General features: G+C 44.5%; 1 protein-coding gene across 1 annotated transcript in view; it reads left to right on the top strand.

Annotated features, from left to right (window-relative positions):
• The first annotated feature begins 4,140 nt into the window (after nucleotides 1-4,140).
• Nucleotides 4,141-23,795, top strand: part of FAM20B (FAM20B glycosaminoglycan xylosylkinase) — a 36,024-nt gene continuing 16,369 nt past the window's right edge. Inside the window, exons 1-2 of the mRNA XM_082266620.1 lie at nucleotides 4,141-4,289; nucleotides 18,030-18,487. Coding sequence (XP_082122746.1) covers nucleotides 18,111-18,487 — 377 coding nt within the window. The 5' untranslated portion in view covers nucleotides 4,141-4,289; nucleotides 18,030-18,110. The remainder of the gene's footprint in view (nucleotides 4,290-18,029; nucleotides 18,488-23,795) is intronic.

Here is a 23,795-nt window from a genome sequence, read left to right as displayed (position 1 = left end):
AAAAAGAAGACGTCCGCCTCTGCCAAAGTCTCTGGATGCGAGTCTAGCTAGATCAATGCTGTAGTGAGCCATAAATGTATGGAAGTGGGGCCTAACCAGTGTACCCGAGAACTGAGTAAACACACGTGGATACTTACACTTTGTCTATATTGTAGAAATTGACTATTCATAAAATGAAGGCAATTTACAGCAATGACACCACAAATGTTGCAAGTCATACACTTCTTCACACGGAAGAGGGCACTGTTTATCCATAAGGCACTTTCCAATAGTAATGTCTCAGATGCTTACATACCAAAGAATGCCAGAGGAGCAATTCCGTAGGAGGGAGTTATGGCTTATTTACACTGTAATTCCCAAAAGGCCTTGCAGAGATCTGGCTCCCAGTGGGAAACTGTTCTAGGAAGCTGACAGAGGAGAAACCCTGTAAAAGGAAACCTACTCTTTCCCTCCTTGACATGTACCTCTCCCTAATGTTATTTCTACTCTTTCACTAACTAGCAGGGACTCATTCCCACACTGAGGGCACACCGAATGACACTATATACTACTATATGGCTGCCCAATCTTTACAGGAATTTAGTATCCAATAAGATATGCCATCATCCCCAATATGGCTGCCTGGAGTCCATAGAAGGGGGCAATTAGTCCTCAATAGGCTCCTGCCAGATTAAAGAAAAACCACAGTGCCACCTTCAGGTTGGAAGATATACTGCAGCCTCCACCTTGCTATAGACTGGCTGCCCATACCCTCAGCGTGACCTCGTACCTATGTGGAGGACATCTTGTTTGTGATTGATTTATTCAGGCAGCTACAGAGAGAGACTGAAATGGGTGAGGAATGAGAGAGCAGATGCAGACATGTAAGGCTGGCCATACACTATACAATTTTCTTGTTCAACTTTCCTTTAGATTTACCAAAACCATGTAATATAGGGTCAAACCTAAACACTTTCAATTTGTATGCAATCAGGCAGGCCCTTGCACTACATAGTTTAAGGTAAATCTAAAGGAAATTGAATAGGAAAATTGTATAGTGTATGGCCAGCCTAAGCCGTGCTGTATGTATAAACTCACCCAGTGGAACAGAAGAGGTGCAGAGAAGGAAATCAGAAGACGTGGTGAGAGTAAGGTCTCATACACACGCACATTTACACTCCCCTGAATCTAGAAATCCCAGGACATTATACAGTCAGCCATTCATTATATAAGGGAATGGCTGCCTGCCAGCTGCTTGTAAACACACATAGCTTCTGCATCTTTATTTCATTGAGATAGGTGCGAGTGTGTTTGCGCACGCACAGCAGCGCATTCATTTCAATGGGCTGCCCTACTTGCGAGAAACGTGGGAAAATAAGTCACCAACAATTTTTTAACCACTCTACAACCGCTCACAGTAATACTACTGCGGCAGAGTGGTTCGTTATCGTCCAGCGACGTAGTATTAACGTCGTTGGACACTCCCCCTTCTGGGCGGCGCTTGCGCGCCGCCGGAGGCTCGCTCCCGCTGTTTTCATTCACAGCGGGAGTCGGGCCAGGGGAGGAGCAGCGGCGATCGCCGCTGCTCTTACCCGATCGTCGGGGATCGAGTCTGGAGATCCGCCCGCTGTGTGTAAACACAGCGGGCGGATCTCCATAGTGACAGGGAGTGACAGATCGGACTGTTCAGCATAGCTGGACATCCGATCTGTCCATGACTCACACAGTCACCTCCCCCCCCCCACACGTTAGTAAGCACCAGGCATACATTAACCCCTCCCTCTCCAATAAAATTAACCCCTTCCCTGCCAGTGTCATTTTTACAGTAACAGTGCATATATATAGCACTGATTACTGCAGTAATGTCACTGGTACCCCCAAAAGTGTCAAAAATGTCAGTCAAGGGTCCGATCTGTCCGCCGCAATGTCGCAGTCCCGCAAAAAAAATCGCAGATCGCCGCCATTACGCGTTAAAAAAAAAACACCAAAAATGACAGAAATCTTTCCCTTTGTTAGTAAACGCAATAACTTTTGCGCAAACCAATCAAAATACGCTTATTGCGATTTTTTTTACCAAACATATGTAGCATAAAACAAATTGGCCAAAAATTTTTAAAAAAATTGGTTTTTACATCTTTTTTGGGGGGAATTTCATATAAAAAAATGTTAAAAATATTGTTATTTTTTCAAAATAAACGCTCTTTTTTTGTTTATAGCGCAAAAAGTAAAAATCGCACAGGTGATCAAATACCACCAAAAGAAAGCTCTGTTTGTGGGAAAAAAAGGACGTAAATTTTGTTTGGGTACGGCGTTGCACGACCGCGCAATTGTCAGTTGAAGTTGCACAGCGCCGAATCGCAAAAAGTGGCCTGGACGGAAGACAGCAAAATCCTCCGGTGGTAAAGTGGTTAAAGTGTGTCGCACTGAAAAGCAAGGTACTTTGGCACCATGGGGTGCACATAAAAACTCGCTGCGGGGGCCAATGTGTGGGGGGGTGTCATTAAGAATTACTAGCAGGCCCACGCATCTGCAAAAGTACAGCACATTTGGATGCACACGATTTTACATGCATTCTCCAGTCAAAGCGACGTAAACCTATCTGTGCATGTGCATTCGGGGGGTATACACCACACACTTCCCACCCGTAGGACGTCATATGACATCGTTAGGCTGAAGTGGTGATATCTGAATGATGCCTGGAGCTACATGCATCATTCAGATATCTTTGTTTTCAGCCAGGGATGCCCTTTAAAGAGGAAGTAAACTCTTAACTTTTTTTTTCTCCCTGCAAAGTAAATGCATAATGTGCTAGTATGCATCGCATACTAGCACATTATGTGACACTTACCTGCAACGAAGCCCGCGTTGTCCATGCTGCTGGCCGGAACCATCTTCACCCATCTTCCTTCCGGGTCTGCAGACTCCGGCTGTATTACTGGCCGGAGCCGTGTGACGTCACTCGCGCACATGCACGCGGGAGCCGCCAGTCACGGCACAGGGCTCTGAAGAAACGGCACGGGCGGCCGTTTCTTCAGAGCGCATGCGCCGAGGACGTCATCGGGTGCATGCACTTTAAATATCTCCTAAATAGTGCAAGTTTAGGAGATATTTAGTTAAGCCTTAATATAGGCTTACCTATAGGTAAAAGTCATTAAAATGGGTTTACACCCATTTTAATGTAAAAGCCATCCTAGCAGTTATTCAACCTCTGGATTGCTTTTACAGGCAGCAGGAGGGGACAACACCCCTCCAACCCCCGATGCCTCACTGGTGACACGGCCGACATTTTCAGCCGTCTTCCTTCAGGGTTTGCGTCCTCCAGCCATCTGATTGGCTGGAGCAACGATGGCGTCATGTGCCTGGGAGCCGCTGTTCATGGCTCTGAAGAAACAGCAAAGGCGGTGTTCCGTGAGAAATACCTACCCCTCGTCACTTCCGGTGTACGAAAGTGTCTGTAACGCGGTGGTTTACATTAAAACAGCTCGCCAGAAATATGAGTCATCTCCGCTGCTATCCCTGACACTTCCCTGGTCTTGGCTACTAAAAATAAAACCGGCGGCGGCTGTATGACCACATTAATCACGGAGCCGAGAGCCGCTTTTATATTTAGTAGACAAGATCAGGGAAGTGACAGGGACCGGAGCGGAGCTTACTCATATTGCAGGCCAGCTGTTTTAACGTACCCGCCGCGATGATAGGTTTTTTTCACGGAACAATCATCATTTCATACTAGTGCGCATGCGCACTAGGGGCTGTGAGCATGCACACTGCCAGGGTAGGTTTTTCTCACGGAACAGCGGCCGTTCCTTCAGAGCGCACGCACCAGTGATGTCACTGGCTGTATTCAAAGTAAATATCTCCTAAACGGTACATGTTTAGGAGATATTTACACTACCTATAGGTAAGCCTTATCATAGGCTTACCTATAGGTAGAAGTTACAGAGGAAGCTTTACTTCCTCTTTAAATCGGGCGCATCTTCATTAGTCCCACCCATATAAGCTACTGATAGGTCGTCCCAAAGTAACATGGGCGCCAGTATCCTTCTGCGTCAACACGCAAGCGTAAAAGGTCGGCAGAATCCCAACTTCCGGATCCGGTGTAGCGACTGCCCCTGGCAAATATGGCCGCCATAGGCTAAACACGTACGGCGCACGCGCAGTCCTGTCGTGCTACGTGTGCATGCGTCCCCATAGCCGGAAGTGACCCGGCAACAGGCTAAACCACCCGGACATGGAGGGGAGAAGGAGAGGAAGGGGGCAGCGTCCGCCCCACTGAAACACCGCGGAGGAAGAAGGACAGGAACAGAGAGGTGATGTTATTTTACATAGATGACATGACACAGACATCTGTACTATGCGATATAAAATAGATCCGATGTAGACAGACACTGCAGCAGCATCACCTTAGACCATGGGGGGAGGGCATTACACCTCTGACCTGAGGAAAGGACCCTCACAATGATGGGCTCCTCATCCTATTGGTGGGATAGCAGCTGCAGATTTGAGAGAGCCTGACCCTGAACGGTGAGAAGCAAAGCAGGCGAATGTCAGAGGTCACCATCACTCCTGAGGATAGATGTGGGGGTGGGCTGTTCCCAAATATTTATAGAAATCTTATTGGTTGGGTGAGGGCAGAGCACCAATCAAATGTCAGCTGCCATGAGGGCTCCTGGAAAGTTTGCTGTCTGTACCAGCCTTACTATAATGTAGAACTAAAGTCCTGCTCTTATTCTCTGTCAGCAATCAATAGCTTTTCTCCAGCAAGATGCACCTAACACCCCCCCCGGCATGGGAACGGAGCTGTGCAGTGTACAGCACCGGCCCGATTCCCTGTGTGCTGACATGACTAACTCCCTGCTTGTGTGCTGCTCAATGAAGATTAACAGAAACCGGCATACAGAAGAAGATGCCGGCAAAGGAAGGTGGGAACTGTCCCTTTAAAAGTTTGTAACAGCAAAGGTGTTAATGAGCTTCCAGTCTTGTGATCACTGTGATTGGCTGCCACGTTGGTTCCCAATCATAAACCGGAGCGAGAACGGTCAGCGACAGCACTCTCGCACGCACAAGGGACGCCAGCTGCACACACATACCGCATGTCTAAGACCATAACTTTGTCTAAAATCTTTCGACTAAAAATTGAGGGTTGTCCTATACATGTAAGTAAGCCGAGGAGAGAACCACACCATTGCAAAACTGTCCATACCTTGTCTGTGCCAACAGGCTTCCTCCTATCACAAGCTAAACTGTCCATACCTTGTCTGTGCCAACAGGCTTCCTCCTATCACAAGCTAAACTGTCCATACCTTGTCTGTGCCAACAGGCTTCCTCCAATCTCAAGCTAAACTGTCCATTCCTTGTCTGTGCCAACAGGCTTCCTCCAATCACAATCTAAACTGTCCATACCTTGTCTGTGCCAACAGACTTCCTCCAATCACAAGCTAAACTGTCCATTCCTTGTCTGTGCCAACAGGCTTCCTCCAATCACAATCTAAACTGTCCATACCTTGTCTGTGCCAACAGGCTTCCTCCAATCACAAGCTAAACTGTCCATACCTTGTCTGTGCCAACAGGCTTCCTCCAATCACAATCTAAACTGTCCATACCTTGTCTGTGCCAACAGGCTTCCTCCTATCACAAGCTAAACTGTCCATACCTTGTCTGTGCCAACAGGCTTCCTCCAATCTCAAGCTAAACTGTCCATTCCTTGTCTGTGCCAACAGGCTTCCTTCAATCTCAAGCTAAACTGTCCATTCCTTGTCTGTGCCAACAGGCTTCCTCCAATCACAAGCTAAACTGTCCATACCTTGTCTGTGCCAACAGGCTTCCTCCAATCACAAGCTAAACTGTCCATACCTTGTCTGTGCCAACAGGCTTCCTCCAATCACAAGCTAAACTGTCCATACCTTGTCTGTGCCAACAGGCTTCCTCCAATCACAAGCTAAACTGTCCATACCTTGTCTGTGCCAACAGGCTTCCTCCTATCACAAGCTAAACTGTCCATACCTTGTCTGTGCCAACAGGCTTCCTCCAATCTCAAGCTAAACTGTCCATTCCTTGTCTGTGCCAACAGGCTTCCTTCAATCTCAAGCTAAACTGTCCATTCCTTGTCTGTGCCAACAGGCTTCCTCCAATCACAAGCTAAACTGTCCATACCTTGTCTGTGCCAACAGGCTTCCTCCAATCACAAGCTAAACTGTCCATACCTTGTCTGTGCCAACAGGCTTCCTCCAATCACAAGCTAAACTGTCCATACCTTGTCTGTGCCAACAGGCTTCCTCCAATCACAAGCTAAACTGTCCATACCTTGTCTGTGCCAACAGGCTTCCTCCAATCACAAGCTAAACTGTCCATACCTTGTCTGTGCCAACAGGCTTCCTCCAATCACAAGCTAAACTGTCCATACCTTGTCTGTGCCAACAGGCTTCCTCCAATCTCAAGCTAAACTGTCCATACCTTGTCTGTGCCAACAGGCTTCCTCCAATCACAAGCTAAACTGTCCATACCTTGTCTGTGCCAACAGGCTTCCTCCAATCACAAGCTAAACTGTCCATACCTTGTCTGTGCCAACAGGATTCCTCCAATCACAAGCTAAACTGTCCATACCTTGTCTGTGCCAACAGGCTTCCTCCAATCACAAGCTAAACTGTCCATACCTTGTCTGTGCCAACAGGCTTCCTCCAATCACAAGCTAAACTGTCCATACCTTGTCTCTGCTAACTGGCTTCCTCCAATCACAAGACTTATGTAACTGTCAGCTGATACTGCACAAACCAATTGGAACACATCCCATTGGAGGTGGAGAGGCACCTGGCATTATTATGCAAGTTCATGAGAAGGGATGGATGAATAAAGACATTATGGCTATTTGGTTTGCATAGGTTTGGTCCAGAAGACCTGGAGGACTCCTTACTGCTTGCCCACTGGGCACTTAAACCCCCTTTCCTGACCAGGGCAGTTTTCAGCTTTTAGTGCTCACATTTTGAATGACAATTACTCACTCATGCAGGACTGTACAATGAAAAAATAATTTTGTTAAAAAAAAAAAAATGCATTTTTCCTTTTCAGTTTTAAAATTTTGCAATTTAGTAACTTTTTTTCATACATTTTGGCTAAAATTGATTCTACTACATATCTTTGGTAAAAAAAAAAAAGCCCAAATAAGTATATATTATTTGGACTTTATAAAGGTTATAGAGTCTACAAGCTATGGTGCTAATCATTGAAAATTGATCACACCTGATGTACTCTCTCATTTCTTGAGACAGTAACAAGCCCGGAATGTACAAATTACCCCTTTTTGGACAGTAGACATTCCAAGGTATTTAGTAAGAGGCATGTTGTTTAGTTTTTTGAAGTTGTAATTTTTTTTCTTTGCAAAATGAAGGTGTGTTTTACACAAAATGTTCATATTACCAAGTTATTTCTCTCACCATGTATAGACATACTACACTCCAAAATATGTTCTGCTACTCCTGCGGAGTATGGAGATATCACATGTGTGAGACTTTTACACAGCCTGGCCACATACAGAGGCCCAACATCCAAGTAGCACCTCCAGGCGTTCTAGGAGCATAAATTATACACGTAATTTCATGAGGACCTATCACACTTTTGAAGGCCCTTGAGCACCAGGACATCCACTTTAAAAAGCAAACACCCCAACACATAATCTAGGAGGCAATGAGTCTTTTGAACATGTAATGTCTCCCTTCATCTTCCAAGACAGCTACACGGAGAAATGATTGGCTCCGCCTTCTACAGGAAACACAAATCAGACACAATTTAAAAGGCCCTCCCCTTCCTCTGACCCTCACTTTTGTTTTGTTTTCCCAGACCTCCAGGAGTATACACCGAAATGTTTATTTTCTTTGGTCTGGTAACTGTGGTTAGCGGACCCCCCTTTTTATGGCGGTTAATACTCAGGCTGTGGTCTGCTTTTCTTCTTTAACTAAAAGGATTTCCCTTGTGTGGTGGCACTTGCCTTATTGACTTGAGTAGGCAACTTCCACATCCCGGTTCTCTTCAAGCCCCTGAAGTATGTTTGCCGTGGTGAGCCAGGAGGGGAGAGCATGCTGTGTCTGGACTTCTTCTCTCTGCTTTTGGTGTACCAAAATGGCGTCTGATAACGCACTTCTGGTGATGCGGCAAGATGCCGCCGGAACCAGAAGTGGCCGAACATGCTTTCGGACGCGGGTTACTTTTTCCCAACTGGCCGGAGAAGATGCTTAACCAGGGAGCCGCTGCTAGGAATCGGTCAGCTTCTTGCAGTTGCAGGAAGTCCTCACCTTCCTCACCAGCATTAAAGCCTGTGGGCTCCCTAAGATGGACAGTGAGGACACCCCCCTGATGGAGCACCTGCTCAAATGGATCCAGATGCTCTATCCTCTGCCAACACTGCCCCAAAGGTATGTCTCTATTTTTTGCATAGAGAGCTATCGGAGCTTGTGTGGTTATCTTGCAATCAGTGAAAGTTGTCCTTATATGCTTTTACTCTCTGCTTTCTTCCAGGCCAACAAACCACTTATGAAAAAATGTGGAAATTGTAGGTCTAGACTTCTTGATAGTTTCTAGAAGTTACTGTATGATTGTATGTCTTCTGTGGCAGGTTCAGAGTCAGTTGCCTCTTTGAAGGAATTATCTGTGAAGGAGGTGGTTTCCTCCTTTCAATCTTAGAGATAGGCTGGTGGGGTTGGGCCTTTCCACCTCAGTCAGTTACAGTGACTCAGGAACCTTTACCTACAGTCTCTGCCAGATCTCTTCCCCCTTTGGAATTGGAGACCATCTCGAGCTGTTTCTGGCCTAGAAGAAGGGGAGAATTCAGCTTCCTCATCTGATGAGGATTCTGCCTCCAGAAGTATAGGAAATGGTTAGCTCACCTAAATATCTCTTTCCGATTGAAGAAATTGATAAGTTTTTAAAGGCAATCTATACCTCCAAAAAGATTGAGGTTCCACAACCAGCTCTGTCAGTTCAGGTTAAGATGTACAGGGGTTTGCAGGGACGTAAGCCTAGGACCTTTCCAGTCCATCGTTCTCTGAAGGATGAGTGGAAAGAGTCTGAAAAAAGTTTGTTTCAGTCCAGGAGCTGTAAGAAGCATTTTCCATTTCAGTCTGAAATTGAAGAGGTACTTTTTAGGTGCCTTAGATTAGATGCTCCTGTCTCAGATATCTAAGAGACCAGACCTGTCCTTCGAGGATTCTGGCGTACTGAAAGATCAGATGGACAGGAAAGCAGACACACTGCTGCATAAAGCCTAGGATGCCTCAGCTTTCTCCCTGGGTCCAGCCATAGCTTGCATGTGTGTGGCTAGAATCCTGGATTCAGAGATTAGATGTTTTACTATCCTCTGACACACCTGTAGAGGAGGTTGGAGTAAAGGCCCGTACACATGATCAGATTATCGAATGATCTGTCGTCCCTTTTTGTGGCATGCTAGTCTGATGTGGAAAGAAAGTTGGATTGCTTTGTATGTGTTCTTTCTTCTCTGAGCATGCCTAGTCTTGCTCTTTTAGATTTTTTTCAGTCGAAATCTGTACTAATGAGACGAAAATCCGACGTTGTATTACGGACGACAAAAATTTTATAGCCTGCACATCAGGATTTTGTCAGCCGAAAAGTCGGCGTAGGCTGTCGAAAGCACCATACTAATGCCTCGTACACACGCAACGATTATCGGCCGACCGATCGTCCAACTTTTGTCCAGAGTTGTGTTTTGTTGGTTGGAATGTGCCTAGACTGCACACTAATTTTCTCGGCCAAAAAAATCTACTTCAGAAATGATGTCATGTGCTGGTTTACTTTCCGTGTGTTTTTTTTTTCTTCTCTGAGCATGCCCAGTCTTGCTCATCAGATTTTTGTCTGCCGAAATCTGTACTGACTGACGGAAAATCGGCCGTTGTGTTGACGGCCAACAAAAATTTTATAGCCTGAACACCAGATTTTTTTCGGCCAAAAAGTCGGAGTTGGTTGTCGGAAGCATCATACTAACAAGCCGAAAATCGGCAGATCGGACGTTGGCCGAAAATTCCCTGCCAATTTTCGACACGTGTGTACGGGGCATTAGGCAGAAGTTGGTGAGCCAATCACACAAGCAGAAAATTGTTTCTGGGGTGTGGTCATTTTTAATAACATTCAAATACAATATGATTTGTGTTGCAATTGTATGCACTAAATTGTTTTTTTCTTTATTTGCAATTTTTTTTTTTTTTCAGCATGAAAGTGAAGTTGCCCTTTAATCAGTTCTGGACCAGAATGATTTGCCACTTAATGATCAGGCCATTTTTTGCGATTCGCAAAAATTTATGTACTTTTTTCCCCACAAATAGAGCTTTTTTTTAATGGTATTTGATCACCTGGGTGATTTTTTTTTCGCTATAAACAAAAAAAAGAGCGACAATTCTGGGTGGGGGGGGAGAAACTATTTTTCAAACTCTGCTATATAACATTCAAAAAAAATAATCAAAAATCATTTTTTTTTTCATCCTTTTATGCAAATTTGTGTTTTGCTACATATTTTTGGTAAAAAAAAAATCGCAATAAGCTGGAATGAATGGGGTTAACCTAGGGGCGATCAAAGGGTTAATTGTGAGGCTAGGGAAGTGTTTTCTCACTGTGGGGGGGAGGGACTTGTGAAATGATCATAGAGGCCTGTGATTCTATATAGAAGGATTGCAGGTGCTCTGTGATCATTTCAGAGAGAACGGTCAGCTGTGTTTACTACAGCTGACCGTCCTCTCCCAGCGGAAAACGATCGCGGGTGTCCGGCGGCAATCGCGGCCACCGGTTCTGTGGATCGGCATCCCCGCTGCCTAGTGGGGGCGGGAGTGCGCTGATGGCGCATGCTCACCCCCAACACCACTCCCGCGAATCGACTTGCCACCTATGCCAATTAGTGCAGCCAAGCCAGCCTGCCACAGTATATATGCGGCGGCAGTTGGCAAGTGGTTAATGATAGCAGCGATCCCGGGGGTGCCATGGGTTCAGTTACATGCCAGGTTTGTTCAATCGTTTCTTCTCAGATGTTGGGATCACAATAAGCGCTCCTTGAATCTCATGGTTCAACTTCCAGATGTAGATTCTCTGGATCCTGGTGGGAACATCCAGAACATTTGCAGAGAGGGAGGCCTTGGACACCGTGGTCACCTCCTAAAGGTTACCACGAATGCCAGTCATTGGGGTTGGGGAGCTCACTCGGAGGACTAGCAGGTTTAATGGACCTTGGCTCCTAGAGGAGGCAGCTAGGTCGTTCAATTTAAGAGAACTCTTTTCAGTGGGAAGGGCGTTTCTACTTTATAGCTCTCGAGCCAAGAATTCAAGCAGGAGAGAGATTGATTTTTATGGACAACGCCACAGTTGTAGTATACCTAAACAAACAAGGGGGCACCCACTCGAACAATCTATTATCCCTAACCCAGCAAATCCTGAGCTGGGGCAGAAAGCCATATTGCCTCAACCAGGACTGTCCACATCAGTTGCACAGCAAATATTTGAGCTGGGTGAAGTCGTCAGCAGTAATTGGGAGTTAAACAGTGAAGTTTTCCAAGAAATCACAGGGAGATGAAGTCCCTTTGGATCTTTTTGCATCCAGTCAAAACAGGAACTTTCCTGCTGCCTTCTCACTGAAAAGAGATATGAAGACTTTGGGAACAGATGCATTGACCTTCCCGTGGAGGTTCAGTCTGTCTTATGCCTTGGTGCCACTTGTGCTTTTGTCTCTGGTGATCTGGAAGATTGTCCACGAACAGGCAGATGTAATCTTGTTAGCTCCTTGGTGGCCCAGGAGGAGTTGGTTCTCAATTCTGAGCACACTTTTTCCACAACTACTCCTTGGCCCCTTCTCTGACAGGGGCCAGTATTCCATCCAAACTCTTGAATTTACAGTTTGACGGCTTGGAGGCTGAGCTGCGCATCTTACAGTTGAAGGTGTGTTCGGAGAAAGTTATTTTTACTATTCTAGCAGCTGTAAGTTGGTCACAAGAAACATTTACAGTAAGGTTTGGAAAATGTTTGTTTCCTGGCAAAATAAGGTCTGGTTTAACACTCTTGCTATTCCCTGTATCCTGTATTTTTTACAGGAGGGAGTAGAAAAAGGGACCTTCTGTGATTACCCTTAGAGTTCAGATTGCCACTCTGTCACTGTTCCTAGATGTCAGACTATCAGAGGATCCATTGATAATAAGTTTTCTCTTATCAAGAGCCAGACATACTCCCAGGATAGTTGGACAAATACCTCCTTGATATTTGTCTTTAGTGCCGAATACTCTTACTAGAGCTCCCTTTTGAACCCTTGAGTGAGGTTTCCCTAAAATTATTATCTATGAAGATAACGTTTCTTTTAGCCATCACTTCTGGTAGAAGAATTTCTGATTTGGAGTCCCTTTCTTTTGGGTAATAGGGTGGTTATTAAACCAGACCCTCTCTACTTAAGGTCACTTATAGTTTTCACAAGCTCAAAGGAAGTGGTCCTTCCCAGTTTTTGTACCTGCCCCAAGGAATACGGAGGAGGAAAGATTCAGTTTTCTGGATGTTAGAAGATGCATTCTTCTGTACTTAAAGTTTACGCTCACAACTTCTAGTATTTTTTTGTGGGGCCCAGGCGCTCCTTCACGCGGTGTATCAGGGAAACCATTTGCGAGGCTTACAGTTCTTCAGGTCAGGCTCCTCCTAGCAGGATTAGGGCTCAGTCTACAAAGATCCTTGGCCACATCATCATCAGAAAGGGCAGGAGCATCGTGGGAAGAAATATCCAAGGCTGCCGTTTGGTCTTACACTCATGCATTTACAGGGAGTGCAGAATTATTAGGCAAATGAGTATTTTTGAGGATTAATTTTATTATTGAACAACAACCATGTTCTTAATGAACCCAAAAAACTCATTAATATCAAAGCTGACTATTTTTGGAATTAGTTTTTAGTTTGTTTTTAGTTTTAGCTATTTTAGGGGGATATCTGTGTGTGCAGGTGACTATTACTGTGCATAATTATTAGGCAACTTAACAAAAATCAAATATACAGTATACCCATTTCAATTATTTATTTTACCAGTGAAACCAATATAACATCTCAACATTCACAAATATACATTTCTGACATTCAAAAACAAAACAAAAACAAATCAGTGACCAATATAGCCACCTTTCTTTGCAAGGACACTCAAAAGCCTGCCATCCATGGATTCTGTCAGTGTTTTTATCTGTTCAATGTTGCACCATCAACATTTTGTGCAGCAGCTACCACAGCCTCCCAGACACTGTTCAGAGAGGTGTACTGTTTTCCCTCCTTGTAAATCTCACATTTGATGATGGACCAAAGGTTCTCAATGGGGTTCAGATCAGGTGAACAAGGAGGCCATGTCATTAGCTTTTCTTCTTTTATACCCTTTCTTGCCAGCCACGCTGTGGAGTACTTGGACACGTGTGATGGAGCATTGTCCTGCATGAAAATCATGTTTTTCTTGAAGGATGCAGACTCCTTCCTGTACCACTGCTTGAAGAAGGTGTCTTCCAGAAACTGGCAGTAGGACTGGGAGTTGAGCTTGACTCCATCCTCAACCCGAAAATGCCCCACAAGCTCATCTTTGATGATACCAGCCCGAACCAGTACTCCACCTCCACCTTGCTGGCATCTGAGTCGGACTGGAGCTCTCTGCCCTTTACCAATCCAGCCACGGGCCCATCCATCTGGCCCATCAAGACCCACTCTCATTTCATCAGTTCATAAAACCTTTGAAAAATCAGTCTTGAGATATTTCTTGGCCCAGTCTTGACGTTTCAACTTGTGTGTCTTGTTCAGTGGTGGTCGTCTTTCAGCCTTTCCTACCTTGGCCATGTCTCTGAGTATTGCACACCTTGTGCTTTTGGGCACTCCAGTGATGTTGCAGCTCTGAAATATGGCCAAACTGGTGGCAAGTGGCCTCTTGGCAGCTGCACGCTTGACTTTTCTCAGTTCATGGGCTGTTATTTTGCGCCTTGGTTTTTCCACACGCTTCTCGCGACCCTGTTGACTATTTTGAATGAAATGCTTGATTGTTCGATGATCACGCTTCAGAAGCTTTGCAATTTTAAGAGTGCTGCATCCCTCTGCAAGATATCTCACTATTTTTGACTTTTCTGAGCCTGTCAAGTCCTTCTTTTGACCCATTTTGCCCAAGGAAAGGAAGTTGCCTAATAATTATGCACACCTGATATAGGGTGTTGATGTCATTAGACCACACCCCTTCTCATTACAGAGATGCACATCACCTAATATGCTTAATTGGTAGTAGGCTTTCGAGCCTATACAGCTTGGAGTAAGACAACATGCATAAAGAGGATGATGTGGTCAAAATACTCATTTGCCTAATAATTCTGCACTCCCTGTATAAGGCATGATAGAGTCCTGGCTGGAGAGCATCTGTACGTCTCCTTTGGATGTAAAGTACTCCCTAAGGTATAGAATCTTGCTTATCCTCTCTAAGTAGCTGTCATGGAAGATTCATGGAAATACCGTTACCTGTAAGTCTAAAGGTGTTTTTTTTTTGTACGGGTGCGCACTGCTGCGCTCTACCTCCTCTTGTACTGATCGGTGTGTACAGCGTGCAAGGAGAGAGCTGAACCTGACACATGCTGGTTTGTTGGTAAATGATCGCTCCGTGATTGGACGGAGCTATAGCGTGGTAAAGGGCCACTGTCCTCAGCCCTTTACCTTGATTCGTGATGCGCTGGGTCCGGAGAACCCGACTATCTCGGACACTTCTAGTGGGGCATGTGGGAAACGCGATTCTGGGAGAACGTCATTGTATGCCATCCCAGAATAAGCCGACCGCGCCGTAGCCGTCATTCAGCTATGGCCCAGTTGGCAAGTGGTTAAAAAAATATATAAAATGACTTTGGGTGTTGCATGAGTGGATTACCTGCCAAACTAAGCACTGAAAAATGTCCTGGTAATAAAGGGATATTACAGACTAATATTGTAGTGGATAAAAAGCAATTTTTTTTTTTTTTTTTAACCCTAATGCATTCTCTGCATAAAGGTAAAAACAAAGAAAAACTTCCTTAAGTTGCTCCCCTCAGCCCTCCCCCCCCCCCTTTTAAACCAGGGTTCCAACTGGAAGGCCATCATTTGAAGACCCCCCACCTTTTAAACACTTATCTAAGCCCGATCTTGATCCAACCCTGTGCTCATCTGCTGCAGCTCTTCTTCCCTGTCTCTCTTCTCACAGGAGATTCGGCAGTGGCAGGAGCCAATGGCTCATGCTGCTGTCAGTCAGAGCCTGTGAGGATGGAGCAGTGGGTGGGGCGTGTATCTATAGACGCACACAACCCGGCTTTGGATCAAGCCCCCACGAGTGCTCCTATTGCAAGCGGCTTGCTATGGGGCACTCATAAAAGAGGAGGAGCCAGGATCTCCAGTTGGAGACCCCAGAAAAGGAGGTTCTTCGGGGTCGCTTACTAGGTTAAAAAAAAAAAAACAAAAAAAAATTTGCATCCTCTTTAAGCAAGCTTGGGCTTCGTGTTTACTGTTCCAGGCTTGGTGCAAACATGCAGCTGGTAAAGTCCGAAGTCCCAGCCTGCGTACATTGACCAGGTCTTAAAATGACTTGGTAGGAAAATTAGGTTTCCGGTTGAAAGCCTCAGTTTGTACTTTTTTTAATGCGGCCCTGGCATTATCTGTCACAATGGAACATAGGCATACCTGCAAAAGGAACAAGTGGCTACTTACCTTTCCCAGTTGGTGACAAATCTCTGGCTGCAGTCCAAAGCGAAAGCAAAACATCTGGGAGTGTTGATCTTCTGGGTCCCCCTCAGTGAGCAGGTTTATTGGGTTATTACGTACATGCCTGCTAGGACTTCTCCAGCACTGGCTCTAATACATTCAATATTATCCTAGATACAACTGATTTTTTTTTTCTTTGGTTACAATGCAATAATTAAGTAAAATGGCTATCTATTGCCTAGCATGAATGTAAGAATACCAATTTATAGGGATAGCATGGGCAACCCCAAATAACAGCAGCTAGAGGCTGTTGGTTTCCACCTCCATACTTGCATCTCTGTAACAGATCGATGATCAAGGAAGGAGAAATATATTTCTGTTCAGCATACCAAGGGCATTCAATTTATTGTCAGCTAATACCCCATTGATGGCAACAAATGCTTTTTTACTGGATCTAAACTGTAAAAAAGGGTTTTAGCAGTTGCCTATACTATACAGTATGAAGGATCTCTGGTGTACTGACATTCCAGCTGTCTTGATTATTCATATGTAATAGGGGATGGCCACAGTCTCTCTGTTGTGTATTTTCTCCGTGTTCTATTTCCAAAAGTACATTAGTACAAAAAAAAAAAAGTTTTTTTTTTTTTTTTTTCAAGTTTTGAATATAGTGGAGACAGATTGGAACACCTGTCAGGTTTTTATTGCTGTTGGTGTCCCTGTTTTCCTGTTTATCATATTGCCAAAAGTGAGAGTGAAAGAAAATCCAAAATTTTGGGTTGCCCCCAAAACAGGAATAGAGGGGAAATCTTCCCATGGGGACACTTGTTCCAGTGACCCTAAAGAATAAAAACGGTATACCGCAAGTGAAAAAAAAAATAGATTTTATTAGTATGAAAGGGATTATAATTGTTCAGATTTTTTTCTAAAAAAAACAAACATGTTATATTTGGAGTTTTTAAGTCAGAAGTTTTTTTTTTTTTATCCCAATACATTCTATGAATTTAAGATAAAAAGCCTTCTGTTTGAAGCAGCCTCCCTAAGCCTTCCGGAACTCTCTCCTGATTGGCTGAGACACAGCTGCGGCGCCATTGGCTCCTGAGGCTGTCAATCAAAGTCAGTAAGCCAATCAAAGGGGGAGGGGTCAAATGGCAGCTCAGTGTCTGAATGGACACGAAGCTGCAGCCTGGCTCGAGTGCCCCCATAGCAAGCTGCTTGCTATGGGGCCACTCGACAGGTAGGAGGGGCCAGGAGCAGCAAAGAGGGACCCAAGAAGAGGAGGATCCAGGCTGCTCTGTGCAAAACCACAGCACAGAGGAGGGAAGTTTTTTTTTTTTTTTTCTTCTACGAGACTTTACAATCACTTTAAATGCTGTGTGCAATGGTATTGCTCAGAGCACCCTTGATTCTCCTCTTCACAGGAAACTGTGGGGAAGGGAGAGGAGAGCCAGCCAGATCACACAAAGGGATCTCCGCTGTCAAAGTCCTGCCTTCTGGTCCGGCTATGATAGCCAGCACACTGGTCCAATGCCAGAAAATGTAAGTATTGTTGTGTCGGTCTATCACAGGAGCTGGTCCAGGAAGCAGGACTTTGTTTGACAGCAGAGATCTCCTTTCCTCTCTGTGTAATCCGGCCCGCTCTCCTCTTCCTCTCCCTTCCCCACAGTTTCCTGGCTGAACTCTGGGAGGATAACCAGCTCCCATTAGGCTGCACTGATGGCCACTAGTATGTGGCACTGGTGAGGCTGCCCTGATGGGCACTGGGGAGGTTGCATTGATGGACAGAAAGTTGTTTTAAATTGTATTTTTGTAACTTAATTTTGCCTAAAACATTTGCAATAATTTATGAGGGTGTGTTTAGGGACGTGGTAGGGGTTGGGTGGGGCAACTGGTGGCCAGTAATTCTTAGGGCCTGGCTACTGGCTCAAGACTTGAAATTTTGAGCCAGCCCTGCAGTAATTGCCAAGCATCCCCACTATCCAGGCAAGGCTTCATCCTTTGCTCTTGGACAGTGAATCAAAACAAATTAATTTTATTGGATCAGCATGACAGCAAAGCAGATAGAATTTCCAGCAGCAGAAGTCTGCAATGGCAGCCTATGTATTTCTCTCCCCACAGGGTAGATAAAGAAATGTAAGCTGTTGGTTTCTATTGATAGTTGAATTGCCTTTCACCCATATTAAGTTACGTTATACTGTAAGGTCCCTTTGACCAAGAGACTGGTCTGATAGCACTGAAAAATATGTTGACGCCTAATGAAGAAATATAGAATAACATTATAAATATGCGTTTTGTATATTACGTCACATATTACTTTGACTAAAAGGCCTGGAAACCTTTTATTTGTGTTCTCTCTAAAGGTTCCCGAGGAATCAAGCACAGTTATGCCACATCTGTATAACGTTCCCTATCATCAGTGCTAACCCACGACTTGGGTCATCATGAAGCTGAAACAGCGGGTTGTGGTGCTGGCTTTGCTACTTGTGATTCTGGTCCTCACTAAACTTCTATTGCTGGACAGATTGGAGACCTCAGCTGCACAGAGGCAGGATCAACTTTCCTTTCAGCGCATGATGTCCAGCCTACGACTGACCATGGACTCTCGGCTGGAGCATACTCTACAGTCCCCATGGGAAATAGCATCTCAATGGGTGGTGCCTAGAGAGGTGTATCCTGAAGATACCCCAGAAATGGGAGCAGTTCTACATGCTATGGCTACAAAGAAGATTATAAGAGCTGACGTGGGCTACAAAGGTACGCAGCTCAAAGCCTTGTTAGTCCTGGAGGGTGGACAGAAGGTGGTCTTCAAACCAAAAAGGTGAGAGACTAGGAAAGGGTTGTTACTGCAGCATAGAATTCCACTAGAATTACCATTCTATTTAACGCTCTGCTCCCTATCAATGTCAACTATATGATGGTCTACATATTTTGAAATAATAAATCTTGACAGTCAGGATGTGCATTCTTTAGGAGTGAGGTGTGTACATTTTTACTAGGGGTTAGTGACACCAAGATAATGTTGGATGGTGAAGGGAGATCTTCCCTTTTAGGAGCACAGCCAGTAATAAAGAACTGGCAAACTTATGGGGTAGAGTTCTTTGTTCTATTGACATCACAATATTGGCAAACTAATTTTTTTTATTTCTTCATCAGGCTTGACAGATAAAGGGAATTCTATGTTCCTGAAGGGTTGTCCCTTAATTGTATTCAAATCTGGATTAGCTGCAGGAGTATGTCTCTCTCTCTCCCATGGCTCCCTTGCAGTGCCACAAGGGGACCCCAGATCAAGTGATTCATGTACAGAAATACTCCAGCTGTTGGTTGAACCAATAAGGTCACACAGGACCCACAGATCCAGATATTCACTTTAGGTAATGACTTTAAGCTGTATGTTTGCTGGAACTGTGCCTCTTTGGGTCCTCTTGTTGTAGCCAATAGTAGATATGCCTTCTGTAAGGCCCCTTCTCCACCTGGATACCTGTTTTCTGCTACAGTTATCACCAGGACTTCAGGCCCTGGTAGACCAGAAATGGCACATATACATTTGCAGATCTGGGGGTTTCCTCGATGCACAGGCCTTTTTGTTAAGGCTTCACCTTCTTTGACTCTTCATTATCCAGTCTGGAATTCTTTCTCTCCCTTGCCATATCAGCAGTTCTCTATCTGTTTTCTGAATGGACCACTTAAGTGTAGTAAAGATTTGGCAATCCTGAAAACTGCCTTTCGCAGATCTCAAGTCTCAAAGATCCATCCCCCTGGCTACCTATGTAAGAGCCAGCGATCGAGGCTGATTTAAAAAAAATTATATACCCAATATCACCTACACCTATATGGTGTTGTCAGCATAGCCTGGCAAACATTCGGCAAATAATTATTCCCTGTTTAGGGACATTGAGGAAAGAGGCTATTTTGGTAACAAAGAATGGCAATTGGGATACAAAATAAAATATTATGTTACTTTATCTCAATGGATACATTTATCAATAAAATGTTTCCCCCGGTTAGGGAGATGCCAGAACCACATCCGCTGTGCATGTTAGACATTCTGACATAAAGACGAAAAACGCAATACAATACAACCTAGATAAACGTCCGTCCGGGCGCCAGGTGATCCTGACACACAGGAAATTGCCACCGCAAGTCTCTGCATCCAAGTTACCAAAAATGTATGTATAAGGTAATATTCCTGTGTGTGAGCCCCTGGAGGCTCGAGCTAAGGGATAGGACAGAGATGTCTATAGGAGGGCTATCGAACCAGAAGGTGCTGTTTTCGATAAGTGATGGTGTAATAACCCTATGGTAACTGCCAAGTCCAATGGAGATGCAGGAGTGAAAGAAAAGATTTTTGAGTTATCATTCATATTCTCTGAAAAATGGCCAAGAAATCATAAATTCTGCCAGAGTATGTAAACTTATGAGCACAACTGTATATCCTCTAAAATACCACGGTAGTGATCGGCGGTTTGTCAGCTCCATAAGGGGGGGTAAAGTACCACGCTAATACAGCTTTGACTACAATGTGTGTCATCCCTAAGCTGTACATGATGTGACCATATGCCTAACACCCGGTATACCCTATATCCCACATACACTGAAGACCCTGTACACCAGCAGCACCATTCCCTTAAAAACTGCTTTCAACAGCACTAGGAAAAAGGGAGCTTCACAATACACCTTTTGGGCATCAGCAGCACCTGAAATAATCCATTGTCTCCCCCACAGTATTGGGCTTTATCAATCTACTATCCACCAGCAGAGATCCACATGGTCGTTTTATCTGTCATAGTTCCATTGCGGTTTATAGGAGCAGAGGAACCTTTCTCTTTTGAGTCCCTATTTCAGAGGGTTTGTTCATTATGATACCCCAATTTATGGACTGGCGATCCACATAGTAATTGGATTATACAGCATCTAGGGAATTCCCCCCCATGACACCTGTTACTTTATTGTATAGACATAGGCTCATCCATTGGACTTGGCAGTTACCATAGGGTTATTACCCCTTTTCTTATAGAAATAGAAAACTGCATCTTCTGATTTGATAGGACAGAAATGTCTATAGGAGGACTATCTCTTATCTCCAGCTCCCAGGGGCTCACACACAGGAATATTACCTTTTTATACATACATTTTTGGTAATTTGGATACAGCGACTTGCCGTAGTAATTTCCTGTGTCAGGATCACCTGGCGTCCGAACGGTTCTGTTTTATGTTGTGTTGTGTTTTTCGCCTTTGTCATGCACAGTGGATGGGGTTCTAGTATCTTCCTAACCGGGGAAACATTTTATTGATAAATGTATCCATTGAGCTAAAGTAACCTAATTATTTTGTATCCCAATTGCCATTCTTCTTTTTTTTTTTTTAACCAAAATAGCCTCTTTTCTCCCTGTCCCAATACAGGGAATACTTTTTTGCTACCTCTGTACATGTCTGTTTTCTGATCTGAGAAATACTGAATGGGATCCCTGTGAAAATGCCATGACATTTGAATGCAGAGAAACCTGGCTCCGAAGACAAGACTTTGCATTGTCAGCATTAACTCAGAGTATAGAATCAATCCTTATGCCACCTACACAAAGCTTTGTCCTGGAGCCCTCATATATCGACTTGTGACTTTTGTGGGCTGTTGCCATGTGCCTATGGTCCTTTTACCAGTTGGTTTTCTTTATAGTTGCTTCGTTCTTTTACCTAGCATTGCTCACTTCCTTGGGCAGAGGCATAGCTGAAAGGAAGGTTCCCCCCCCCCTTTCTCCCTTTGTGTCAATCCTTTACAGATGATGTATGTGTTCTGACACTGCCAACTGAAGAGACACCTTTGGGGCAGATACAGACCATTGTGGTGGGGATGAGCAGATTGTTCTTTTAGGAAAAAGCATAATGCAGTAAGCAATAGCAGCCAATCGGAACATATTCACTGTTCTTGCTGCCTTTGGTTGCTGCAGTTAAGTTGACTTTGGTCTTTTTGCCTTTTTGAATGCTATATAAACTGCTCAAGATTGGGTTAACCACTTGCCAACCAGCCGCCGTACTCATAAGGTGGTAGGCCGGCTCTCTCCTGCGAAAAGACGTACATGTACATCTTGTGGGATAGCTAGTAGGGTGCGCACACACGCACCCATTGCTCACAGGGGAAGCCAATCAGCGGGTCCAGCGACCGCAATGTCTGCCAGGCACCCGCGATCACTCTGTGGAGACAGAATGGCGGTCTGCTGATCTAAACACAGCAGACCGCAGTTCTGTCAGTAATGAACACAGTGAACCTGTGTTCCTCTTATTTAGGAACACAGGTCCCTGTGTTCATCCAGCAAGCCCATCCGATCTGTCTGCCGCAATGTCGCAGTCCTGCTAAAAATCGCTGATCGCCGCCATTCCTAGTAAAAAAAATAAAATAAAAATGACAAATCTTTCCCCTACGCGATGACTTTTGCGCAAACCAAAAATATGTAGCAGAATACATATTGGCCTAAAATGATGAAAAAATTTAGATTTTTTTTTTTTTACATTTATTTTTTTTTATTGGGAATGTTTTTTTATAGCAGAAAGTAATATAAAAAATGTATGTATGTCTATTTTATAGCGCAAAAAATAAAAATCGCACAGGTGACCAAAAGAAAGCTCTATTTGTGGGGAGGAAAAGGAAACAGAATACTGGGTTGTATAAAAAAGGGGATTCACTCCAGAAATAAAGAGATTATTCTCCCGCTCTACAAGACTCTGGTCCGGCCACATCTGGAGTATGCTGTCCGGTCCTCAGGAAGGATGTGCTGGAACTGGAGAAAGTCCAGAGAAGGGCAACAAAAATAATTAGGGGAATGGAGGACATCAGCTATGAGGAAAGACTGCAAGCACTGAACCTATTCTCTCTGGAGAAGAGACAATTGAGGGGGGATATGATATCAATGTACAAATACTGTACTGGTGACCCGAGCATAAGGAACAAACTATTCAGAGAAAGGAGATACAATAAGACACGTGGCCACTCACTAAAACTTGAGGAAAGGCGGTTTAACCTTAAAGTGCGTAAGGGGTTCTTCACTGTATGAGCGGTAAGGATGTGGAATTCTCTTCCACAAGCAGTGGTATCAGCAGGGAACATCGATAGTTTCAAAAAACTATTAGATGGACACCTTAACCACTTGCTGACCGCTCACATGGAGCGTACTGCGGCAAAGTGGCTCGTTCCCGTCCAGCGACGTAGACCTACGTCGCTGGACTCCTCCCCCTGTAGGCGGCGCTCGCGCGCCGCCGGAGGCGCGCTCCTGCTGTTTTCATTCACAGCGGGAGTCGGGCCAGGGGAGGAGCAGCGGCGATCGCCGCTGCTCTGCCCCGATCGTCGGGGAATCGAGTGAGGAGATCCGCCCACCTGTGTAAACAGAGCGGGCGGATCTCCATAGTGACAGGGACTGACAGATCGGAGTGTTCAGCATAGCTGAACATCCGATCTGTCCTTCTGTCACTCAGTCACCCCCCCCCCCACACGTCAGTAAGCACCAGGCATACATTAACCCCTCCCTCTCCAATAAAATTAACCCCTTCACTGCCAGTGTCATTTTTACAGTAACCGTGCATATTTATAGCACTGATTACTGTAGAAATGTCACTGGTACCCCCAAAAGTGTCAAAAATGTCAGTCAAGGGTCCTATCTGTCCGCCGCAATGTCGCAGTCCCGCAAAAAAAATCGTAGATCACCGCCATTACTCGTTAAAAAAAAAAACACCAAAAATGACAGAAATCTTTCCCTTTGTTAGTAAACGCAATAACTTTTGCGCAAACCAATCAAAATACGCTTATTGCGATTTTTTTTTTTTTTTTTTTTTTTTTTTTTTTTTTTTTTTACCAAACATAGGTAGCAGAAAACAAATTGGCCAAAAATTTGATTTTTACATTTTTTTGGGGGGGAATTTCATATAAAAAAATGTTAGAAATATTGTTATTTTTTTCAAAATAAACGCTCTTTTTTTGTTTATAGCGCAAAAAGTAAAAATCGCCCAGGTAATCAAATACCACCAAAAGAAAGCTCTGTTTGTGGGAAAAAAAGGACGTAAATTTCGTTTGGGTAGGGCGTCGCACGACCGCGCAATTGTCAGTTAAAATCACACAGCGCCGAATCGCAAAAAGTGGCCTG

Source organism: Pelophylax lessonae (assembly GCF_965119305.1).
Source record: "Pelophylax lessonae genome assembly, chromosome: 8".
In the NCBI taxonomy this organism is placed as follows: Eukaryota; Metazoa; Chordata; class Amphibia; order Anura; family Ranidae; genus Pelophylax; species Pelophylax lessonae.
This window is presented reverse-complemented; position numbering and strand designations above follow the sequence as displayed.